General features: G+C 40.8%; 1 protein-coding gene across 1 annotated transcript; it reads right to left on the bottom strand.

Annotated features, from left to right (window-relative positions):
* Positions 1-4,028: 4,028 nt before the first annotated feature.
* LOC147464214 (pentatricopeptide repeat-containing protein At2g33680-like) lies at positions 4,029-7,018 on the bottom strand. Its single transcript, XM_086513691.1, has one exon. The coding sequence runs from the start codon at positions 6,987-6,989 to the stop codon at positions 4,569-4,571; it is 2,421 nt and encodes an 806-aa protein (XP_086369817.1). The 5' UTR covers positions 6,990-7,018; the 3' UTR covers positions 4,029-4,568.
* Positions 7,019-11,801: the final 4,783 nt, after the last annotated feature.

The following is an 11,801-nucleotide window of genomic DNA, read 5'->3' as shown; positions in this document are numbered from 1 at the left end:
CAGTATCCTCGTTGAGTTTTATTTAGATTTGATGAGGAATCTACCAAAATCCCAAAAGACAAAATTGAAGGTCGAGAGCAGGTAAAAAGTTAGTGTTGCATTGACAACTACTGCATGCTTGTCTCCCCACGTTTCTTGAAAGGGAAAATCTTTACAAAATCCATTAAGATTCTGTTCCCCATTTTTTCTAGTCCCTCCCCCCCCCCTCTCTCTCTCTCTCAATGTGTATGCAATAAACAAAGACTCCATAGTCCAGACCATCTATTTGCATGCAAAAAACCTCTCTCAAGTGACTCTCTCTCTCTCTCTCTCTCTCTCTCTCTCTCACACACACACACACACACGCACACACACAAAATGTGCACTATGTTTTTGATGGCTGTATGGAAATTCATGTGATATAGCCTCCATACAAAAAGACCATGCTCCTTCTCAGCAAGGTTGTTATGCAGATGTTGGTTAATGGTACTGTCTTACTAGACTTGAAAACAAAAGCTGCACACTTTTCTCAGCGAATGGGAGTAGCCGAGGTGGTTAAACCTCCATCTTAGATGATGTTTGTTACGGTTTGATGCCTTTGAAATAAACTCCCATGTACACTTTTTGTAGTTGGTCGCTGCTTGGAGAACTTGGCCAAGGGTGCAAGGCCATCCCTCTGACAAGGGATGGAGGCCAACTTTTTTCTTTTCATCCGCAAATGACTGGCTACCACCTCCACATGGCTTTCCCTTCCCTGCCTTAGTGTGACTTGGGCCTAAGAAAAATCTCCCCCTTATTTTTTTGCCTAACTAATAACCCTCACCTACATGTATGCCTCGCCTAGTATGTGCAGCATTGCACCTTGGGGCTTGCCTTGAATGTATAGGTTAGAACTCTTTGTTAAATATAGTTTAAAAGATTTTTGAATAGTTTGAGATAGAATTAGTCGTAGGCAATGAGTTCGAGATATCGAAGGAGAAAATACATTCTCTTCACAATACATTAAAGATGTATTTAATAATAATTATTGAATAAAAAATATTTGACTATAGTCTGTAAAGTAAAAACGTAGTCAAAATTGGTGTTTTCATCAATATCGATGTTTTATAATTTGATTATCATGTTGAATTGGTTGCACGAGTATGTTCTTTTTAGCTATTTTGTAGACATTGAAGAAACTAATGTGATATCTATCTACTCAACAAAGTGAAACGGGATCTGTGCAAGGTGGCATAAAATTGAGATGGTGATCGTATTGCTACCCGAATTATGATCGTCGTGCCATCCAAGGATTGAGATTGTGATTGAGAGTGAGAGATTGAGATTGTGCACAATATTGAAAATGAGATTGAGATAACTCGGGGGTGGTCGGGAGGTTATGAAACGAGCTATGCTCTTCTTGTAACCATTATCTTACATCCATATAGATTGTTTATTTCATCTATCTAATTTGTGTGCCCTATATTTCCATTTATCAATGTATTTCTTTCTCTCGTGCCGCATCACAAGTAGTATCAAAGCCGTTTCGATTTATGGCAAAGATAAAAGCATACGAACAACCATTCAAGGAGCAAGTGGAACTTATTTGATAGCTCATTGAAGATCTTAATGAGCATGAGAAAGCTTAAAAAGAAAAAAGATTACCTGATGTAGAAAGTGGAAGTGAGAGTGAAGGATCAAAGAAGAAAAAGCGAAAGAGAAACGATAGCGATGATGAGGATGACAATGCAGGAGAAGCGAAAATCAAATAATTCTTCAAGAATGCTAAGCTCAATGAATTTGATGGCATAGGAGATATAGGTAGAGATTTGAAAGCTTGGATTGAAGAGCTCGAAGATTTGGATTATGCTTTTGATATGTAAAGCAAGGCCATCGGACTTTCAAATGCCCGAACAAAGTGATCGATAAGGAAATATGTACCAAGATGGTCGAATTGCAAACTAGTGATGATACGGATGATAAAGATAAATCATCTAACCCTTCTTTATGATGCTTTTTATATGGTCTAAAGCATGCTAAGCTACATTTGAAACACTGAAAGAAAAGGTGGTTTAAATTTATTTTAAAAATTCTAAAACTTGTAAAACCTTTTGTGATAATATGTGATACAAGTGGGAATCATACGGGATGTATTTTATGTAAGGAGGGAAGAGTTCTTGCATATGAATCTAGGAAGTTAAGAAGACATGAAATGAATTATTCTCTGCATGATTTGGAATTAGAGACTATTGTCCATGCTTTGAAACAGTGGTGTTCTTTGTTGCTTGGTGTTAAATTTGATTTGAGAAATGATCATTGGAGTTTAAAATATATTTTCACTCAGCCATTACTCAATAGTAGGTGGAATCGATGGCTTCAACTATTGTGTGAATATGATTTTGATCTTAAATATTTGGCTGAAAAGTAGAACGAGGTCAGTGATGCATTGAGTGGAAGATTTCTCTTTGCTTGACTTAGTTTTTCTTGTAGAATATTTTCCTTCCAACTCTGAGGACAGAGTTAATTTTGATAAGGGAGAAGAATATAATAGGACTATTTTTCGAAGTTCTTAAAGTCGAAAAGAATGTAATAGGTTAGAACTCTTTGTTAAATATGATTTAAAAAATTGTTGAATAGTTTATGAGATAGAGAGTATTAGTCGTACGCAATGAGTTCGAGATATTAAAGGAAAAAATACATTCTCTTCACAATACATTAAAGATGTATTTAATAATAATTATTGAATAAAAAATAATTTGACTATAGACTATAAAGTAAAAATATAGTTAAAATTGATGTTTTCATCAATATCAATGTTTTGTTTTTATTTTTTTAGTTTGAAATACATGGGTAAAATTAAAATAAGTTGAAAAAGTCGTGGAGACCCAAAAATAGAGTTTTTTATGAGTCGCGTTCTAAACATTGCGTTTTTAGTCACTATAAAGGAGTTTTTGCAATTCTGTCTACGCACTCTTATAGACCACATTTGTTCCCGTCGTTTTGAGCACTTGGAAATCTATATTCTAAGTTCGTATGACAAAGTTATGACAAAAATAAATTATCAACAGTAGTAAGATAACCTACAAGCAGCAACAAGTTAACTTACAAACAGATATACACAAGTAATATCTATTTTGTTTGATCCAACCAAGAAGTGATTATACTCTTATAGACCACATTTGTTCCCGTCGTTTTGAGCACTTGGAAATCTATATTCTAAGTTCGTATGACAAAGTTATGACAAAAATAAATTATCAACAATAGTAAGATAACCTACAAGCAACAACAAGTTAAGTTACAAACAGATATACACAAGTAATATCTATTTTGTTTGATCCAACCAAGAAGTGATTATACTCTTTTATAATAGTACAAAATTATGTTTTATAATTGATTATCATGTTGAATTGGTTGCACGAGTATGTTGTTTTGGCTATTTTGTAGACATTGAAGAAACTAGTGTGATATCTACTCAACACAGTGAAATGGAATCTATGCAAGGTGACATTAAATTGAGATTGTGATCGTATTGCTACCCAGATTATGATCGTCGTGTCATCCAAAGATTGTCATTGTGATTAAGCATGAGAGTGTGATTGAGATTGAGACTGTGCACAAGATTGAGAATGAGATTGATATTGAGATAGCTCGAGGGTGGTTGGGAGGTTATAAAACGAGCTATGCTCTTCTTGTGGCCATTATCTTATATTCATAAAGATTGTTTATTTCATCTATCTAATCTACGTACTCTATATTTTTCATTTATCAATGTATTTCTTTCTCCCATGTCGCGTCACAACTCAAGACTTGTTGTTCAAGAGGAAAATGACAACCAATCTACCGCACTTGGATGAGAGAGAGAGAGAGAGAGAGAGAGAGAGAGAGAGTCTTGTGTGCTATGGTAGTGCCCTACACCTCTTGGAATCAAAGCCTCATGAATCAATCTCTTGATTAAGGACGTGAAGACAAAAATCGAAACTCATAGATCACTGCTCTATTAGGCTTTGAAGGTGGTTTTGTATATGGTATGGAGAGAGAGAGAGAGAGAGAGAGAGAGAGAGAGAGAGAGAGAGAAGAAAACTAGAGACATGGTCCCTAGGTGGCAGGTCCCCCTCTGCTTTATCCTTGATGCTCAAGATGAGGCTCAAACCGCACCACATAAGATAAGATGGGCCCATGCCGTATAAATATCCGCTCGAATTTTGGGTCGCTCAAATTTTTTTGGTATCCTACGTTAGTATCTCTCAAGATGCTTACAACATACAATCCTATTACGACATTCCCCATCTTGTAACATGTATATCTGAATTGTGCACAAACAATCTTTTGTCCTTGTTCAAGGGCAACTTCCCGCATTCCAGCCCTGAAATTTTGTACTAATCTTGGGCCCTGATGTTTTTTCATGTATTTAGACGCTGCTTCGTGATAGACGGCATTCGCGTCCAAATGCAAGCAACAAAATGACGACACTTCGGGCATGTAAAATGGTGTACCTGCATGCACACATGAGGCTTGGACTACCCGATAAGGCTTCCAAGAAACATTCCAATATTGGAAAAGTTTGAAGGCTAATTGAAAACCTGCTCATATGCTTTCACACCACTTGCACTTCATTCTCTCTCTCTTTCAGCAGCTAGATACAAGCTTGTTAAAACTGGATATGGTGAAGGGTCTTTTATGTCAAAATCTAGTATCCGCTCTGCTGCAAGTGCCCCAAGGCTGACATCAGCCTTGCTCCTGCATGCACTTAGCAAACTCATCCAAGAGATAGCAGTCGCCTTGAGAGGCATTTTCTTCAGAAAATCCTCCGCCTCATCCAGCTGACCCACTCTACTGAAAAGATCAATCATGCAGTCATAATGGTCCGGGATTGGTTCAATACCATAGTCGCATTGCATGGAAAGCCACCATCGGCGCCCCTCATCCAATAGGCCAGCATGCCTGCAAGCCGTAAATACACTAACAAAGGTAACCGCATTGGGTCGGAAACCCTCTGCCAACATTTTCTCAAACAGAGCAAGTGCCTCTTCACCATGGCCATGTTGAGCACATGCTGCAATTATGGCACTCCAAGACACTTCATTCTGCTCTGAAACGTCATTGAACATCTGTCGTGCTTCTTGAATACTTCCACACTTGGCATACATAGTCACAATTGCAGTTGCAAGTGCTGTGTCGGCCTCAAAACCTCTTAATACCACAGCAGTGTGGAAACTCTGCCCCTCCAGAAGCTCAACTAGACTGGCACATGAAGATATGATGCTAACAAATGATGCTGAATCTGGAACAGCGCCTTCCCGTTGCATAAAATCAAAAAACTCAAGCACATCAACCAGTGAATCACCATACAAAGCATAACCATCCAGCATGGTGTTCCAACATATAAGGTCCCGTGTCATCATGCTATCAAACACACTGCGCGCAAGTTGAAGGCAGCCACACTTGCAATACATATTTACAAGAGCAGTTGAAAGGACGATATCAGATTGAAAGCCGGGGCCAGTTACTAAAACATCCATCCTCTTACCTACATCGGCTGTTGCCTGGTTCGCACAAGCAGAGATCATGCTTGAAAAGACATACTTATTTGCCAATAAACCTTCCTGCTTCATCTGTTCAAAAAGCTGAAAAGCAGGAAAGTTTTCACCTGAACAAGAGTACACCCTGATGATGTAATTCCAGGAAACAAGGTTTCGGTCCCGCAATCCATCAAAGATGCAACGGGCATCCATCAAGCTACCGCACCTTCCATACATGTGTATAAGGGCAGTAGCAACATCAGCTGCAGTATCGTACCCTTCTTGCGCGATGAGGAGATGGATTCTCCTGCTTTCCAGTGGCTCTGCTTGACTTGCTAAAGCATTCACGATGTTGATGTAGGTCACCTTGTTGGGAATCACTCCAGTGTCGTGCAATTCATTGATAAGATGAAAAGCGTCTTCAATAAGGTTGTTGTCCATACACACAGCAATCGCAGCGTTCCATGAAACCACAGTCCGCTCCCGCATGCTTCGAAATGTGCTCAATGCACAATGTGGGCTTGAACATTTACTATACATACTCACAATAGCTGTTGATACAACAGCATCTGCATCGTACCCGCTTTGTGAGGCAAGCTTATGTATAAAATTTGCTTGTTCAACAGAAGAACAGGCTTCCATAATGGTTAGAATGGAGACCCTATTTGGGAATACGCCCTCAGCTTGCATTTGCTTAAACATGGAAAAAGCAAGATTGCTCTGCTCATGCATAGCATATGCAGCAATTATAGCTGTCCAGGTGATGACATTCTTTCTGGGCATGAGGTCAAAGGTTCTCTTGGCATTCTTGAAGGCACCACACTTACCATACAAGTTAACGAGTGCATTTCCAACAGCAATACATGTATCAAAAACACGGCCAACCACTCGAGAATGATGTTGGCTGCCTTGAATTGAGTCCAATTCACAACCACACGCCGAAATGACGCTTGTGAAGATGTGCTCATCAGGTAAAACACCCTCGTGCAACATCTCATTAAAAAGGAGAAAGGCCTGTTGGCAGTGTCCAACCTGTGCATAGTGAGTGATGAGGAAAGTCCAAGTGTACAGATTCCGGTCGTGTATGTGGTCAAACCAAGCACGTGCATCCTCCGGAGCCTCACATCGAAGGTAGGCTTGTACAACAAGGCTGCCAAGATATCTGTTCTGAGATCGCCCGCACTGGATGATATGAAAATGGGCAAGGTGGGCATGGGCCACTGACTCTCCATCGCCACTGCAGCGGAGCAGAGATGCATAATACGCAGATTCTGGCCTGCTCGCAAGCTGCAGGTTCCCAAATTCTCGCCAATATGCTTGTGCAAGTGGGTTGTTTGGGTCTCCAAATCGGTTCTTCGGATTCGTTAATGGATCGAGAGGCTCTGGGCTTCTGCTACTGCCCTCGATATCTTCTTCCTTCAGATGTCGCCGAGAAGATAGCTCCTCCAAAGCGCACGCTACACTGAACCATCTGTGCTCATTTCTCTTCACCCCTTGACGTCTTAAAAACATTCTTTACAAACGGGACTCCATAAGAGGCTTCATAGAGCACCCACATCGTGGAGATGCTTTTGTGTAGAATGTTAGGCAATGCTGTGTAAGGAGAAAAATTTTATATTTTTGGCTTTCTAAAAGAAACCCTTAGTGTTGGGTTGGGTTAGTGTTGGGCTAGCTAGGTTTACTCGTATGTCCACCCAAATCTCATTTGCTCGTCCTCTATCAGTCTGTCGACGCGCTGTCATGTGTGCTCTCTCAATTGCCTCATAAGAAGTAGCGCCCTCTCACCTGCATCAAAGGCATATGGTCTCGTGGGTCCTCAACAACCTTAGCATCCCTTCCCATTAACACCAGTTTTCCCGCTTCTTGTGGTGTTTGGCCTTATAGCTTTGTGGCGGCTCAGCATGCTCAGCAAGTTGCTCAACCTCACAAGCTTGGCTTCCCACAGCAAGTCGTGGCCGACGACAATCAATTAACTCGTTGGAAAGGGTTACACCTCCTACGAGACAGACAGTGAATTTCATTCGTTCTAATGCAACCCCAACTAGGAGCTATTGAGTTGAGAATTGTTGAGGGTGAAGTTCTTTGCAAAAATGCCCGAGGATGTCCAATTTCATGAGGTTAGCAGGATATTCTATGAAGGTGTGATGCAGATCTTCATTTTGGCCACACCTTCTACACTTCCCATCCTTGGATTAGTTTTGAGCAATATAAGCCAAGCCAAAAATCTCAGTTTTAATTAGGAAACTCCACACACACTTGAACATGTAGATCACCTTGCTTAGGACTCCAGTCAAGGTCCCATTTCTTGTTGAGCTTCCTTTTGATCTCTTCATCAAAGCTAGGAATTGAGGAGAAGTCTCTTGTAAAGAGGATGGCTTAAAATGCACTAACCCTGTCTCTATCCAATCTCTTGTTTTCTTATTTCTATTTCAGTCTTTGTCTAGTCCGTGTGCTAACTGACATCTAAGTCTGGTTTTACATCTAACTCCAAGTCTTTAACCTGGAATAGCTATCAAAAGTGACTAGCTCATTTGATTATGGCGATCATGGTGGTGAGCTAACACTCTTGACACAAAATCCTAGTTGGAGTTTGAAGTTAGCTGAAGTCCACAATGGCATCATGAAGACCAAGAAGAGGAAGGAGAGTGACCACAATGTTCATGGATGAGCAAGATTACATCAACAAAGTGGCAGAGGAGTTGAACGAGGCTTTGACGGTGAACCTAACGTCGAAAATGATACAGATGCTAGGCTCAACCAGAGGGATATTGAGGGACTTGGGTGTTGGGATTCAAGCCAACTGGCCGGACATCCCACTTACTACTAACCCATATTCTAATTGAACCACATATACACTTATTCTTTATTACAAAGTAATAAGGAGTTGCAATGCTTGACCCAACAGTAGGTCTCTCTCTCTCTCGGTTGTCGCACTTGCACTCGCACACGTTTCTCGTGGCACCTTCAACTCGTATCAAAGCAAGGTTTGTGCTTGCCATTTTCACGTCCGCGTGCGCACACACTTTCAAAAGTGCAAACAGGTTTTCAATTTCGGCATCACAGCAAATTCAACGTTCCGAGAGCGTTTTCAGCAGGTGTCCTGGAGTTTTACCCCTCTTTCAAAGCTGTTCGTGCAGTCGAAAGCTTCATTCGAGCTATGCTTCAGGAGTTGTATTTATCAACTCCACTTTTGCTACAGGTACAGGTGGGAGCCATGGATGTGGGAGCATTAACTTTGTGTATAGGTACAGGTTATTTTGGAATTGTATATAGCCATTTTATGGCTATTATGTGCTATTGAGACAGTGTTTATGGGTTGATTAGGAGCACTTTCCGACATTGTCTCCGGCTTTTCAGGTATCCATCTCCTCACAGGTTCTTGCATACATACAGTGATCCGAGCCTATCACAAATTTTTTGTTTACTATATTTTGTTGGTTTTCCCTGCTTCTAGAGGTTTACAATAAAAGAAAGAGTGAGAACAACCTCTTGGAAAAATTCAAAAAATGACTTGATGGGAATTTTTCCTTGACTAGTTCAGAGGAGGTGAAAGGTAGAACCTAGTGGTAAAGGGAAGGGAAAATATGTAAATGTGAAAAGAAAAGATATGATGTGTTTGTGGAGCCATCCACCCATGATTGAAGGGTCATGAGGGGCTCATATCATCATGGCTTTGGAGCCATATGATGATTCAAACAGATGGGACCCAGGTGGAAGACTTGGTGAAGGAAGGAAACAGACACATGATTTTGTTAGATTTTTTAAAAATACGCCCACTCCGATCCAAGAAAAGTTGTCTTCATCAAAGTTGTAGTTTATGAGCTGGAGATTCTGCCCATATTTTTTTATATAATTTTTGCAGCTACGGTCTAGGAAATATGGCAAAAATGGTGGACGCCAGTTTTTTCAACTGTGGTGGAGACCACCCCCTCTACCTTTACACACACACCCTTCCTTTTCCACATTGAGTTCTTCTCTAAAAATCAGCCATTAGTCTCCTCACCCTCCCCTCCTTCCTCCTCTCTCTCAAGCTCATAAAACCATCACAAATTCCTCTTCTAATCACCTCTCTAATCATGCTTAATCTTGTTGTAATTCATAAGTTTTCATTCAACCCCTTTCTATTATTACTAGATATGCATTGATTTTATGTAGATTCTTTACATTTTAAAATAAGGAAGCTCTTGGACTCAAGCTATGGAGGAAGGAGTGAAGACAACACAAGTGATGATGGAGCCAATTAGTTGCAAATTGGTCAACAAATCACTTGGAAGGAGCTTCTTCATTGGTGGAATGTCCCTAATCAAGCTTCATTTGTACAAATTGCACTTGGATCTTAACCTCATTCCTAATCACTCTCTTGCCTATATAAAGAGCCCCCCCCCTTTGTAATTTCAAGTCTCCCTCAGCCTCATTGAGTCTTTGTATCACTCATCATGAGCCCATAAAGATCATTCATTCACTCTATTCTTTGCACATTCTAGAGTGCAAATTGTTTTATGCTAGTAACCTCCCCTCCTCTTACTTATGTTAATTAAGAGAGATCTTTTATGTGTGTGTGAGAGTGCTTGATGTGATTTTGGATAAATCTTGAGTTGTTGTTTAGTAATCTACATGCTATTTGTGTTGGGAGTGCTTGAAGTTATCCATTCCTTGTACACACATTGAGGTTAATGCTTCATTCATAGTGATAGCTCTCTCTCTCTCTCTCTCTCTCTCTCTCTCTCTCTCTCTCTCTCTCTCTCTCTCTCTCTCTCTCTCTGCGTAGCGGTCCTAGTCCACGCTTCCAAGACTAGGTGGTTCCCTCATCTCATTTCCCTTGTGGCGCAATGGAATTTGTTTTGGTGTAGAGGCCGCCATTCCAAATTTCCTTCGTCATAAATTGGTGCCCCCACGGAGGAGTTCTCAAGCAGTGCTCTGCCAATCCTATGAAGGAAGGTCCATCAAATTCCCCAAGACATCCACAATGGTCTTCCCAAGAAGCTCGAGAGAAGAAGCGTCTTTATCGACAAACGGCACGTATGCGGGTAAAGAGAGTTAACTACATGCACCCTTCTTTGCTTCAAGGAAAATCTTGTAGTCATCAAGTCCGTAGGTCAAAGCATTGTGTTGAGTGCTTCTTGGCTAGTGTGAAGACACTTCCTTTGAAGCCTCGACTTCAGGTGGTGAAAGAAATCTCAAACTCGCGTATTAACAAGTTTTTGGAGGGGGAGCTACACATCAATGGTGTGCGGTATTGGCAAGAGGCTACATATGGTGATGCACTCCAACTACTACTAGCAAGAAGGCTCAAGGTGGTTGAGAAGGTAGCCATTGAACCCTATGAACTCTACAAAGCTGAAGATGGTCACACCAAAGCTAGGCTAATCACTGGTGAGCAAATTCTTCGCATCTCTCAAATGGTGGGATCCAAGAGAGCTGAACTTCAATGAAGTGCTTCATGGAAGTTTGTAGTTAATGCACAAATGAATAATCCCATTTTCTACAACTTTCAATCAGTTCAGAATATTAGGGTGAATGTGCGCATTGATAGAAAGATTTTTTTCCAACAAAGATTGGTCTTCTATTTTGGAGCTGAGAGGTTGAGAGAGATAATATTGTCCCCTGACCCTATAATATTTCCTATTTTGGAGGATAATGTATCTTTTGATGTTCACATCTTCATCTTGCTTTAAGCACACTCCATGAATCAGCATCAACACAGATTTCAGTGGGAGTACTTGATGCGCATATGCATTATTTTGGCACTTTTGATAGTGCTTGAGCTCTTTTAAGAGAGGTTTTACTCCCCGCAGGGATTTGTTTACTGCTTGCACATTTTGTTTGGTTCTTGTTTGAGCGCGTATACTGCACCTTGCAGTATTGCTGACAGTGGATGTACGTTGAGTTGCGGAAACTGCCATATGTACTTTTTGTGGAGCCGATTTGGCTTGTTTCTGGCAGTCCCGATCGTTTCTGAGACTCGGTTTGGAGGTCCTTTTTGAGACTGGGCTAGTTTCTTGTCTGTATGACCTTTTGTGAGGGTCGATAGCATGAGGTTTTCTTGAGCTGGGGGATTCTCGAATGTTGAGATCCTTTCGGTGATACAGGTTGCTGGAGTACCCCTTTTCATGGCCACACCATAGGACATGTATAGAGAGGGCTAGGTGCATTTGACGCCATGTTGGCAGTCTTGGCTCAACTTTTTGACTTTTTATGCACATTTAGTGGTTGATGCGCCTGTCTTATGCTCTGAGAGCATTACTTTTGATGCGTTACTGGTCTCTTGTGACAGTTTTGGATTGAGCTTTTGTCAGTTTTTCTAGGGAAACTCTGTCAAATTTT

Source organism: Adiantum capillus-veneris, chromosome 1 (assembly GCF_014529385.1).
Source record: "Adiantum capillus-veneris isolate H3 chromosome 1, ASM1452938v2, whole genome shotgun sequence".
Taxonomy (NCBI): Eukaryota; Viridiplantae; Streptophyta; class Polypodiopsida; order Polypodiales; family Pteridaceae; genus Adiantum; species Adiantum capillus-veneris.
This window is presented reverse-complemented; position numbering and strand designations above follow the sequence as displayed.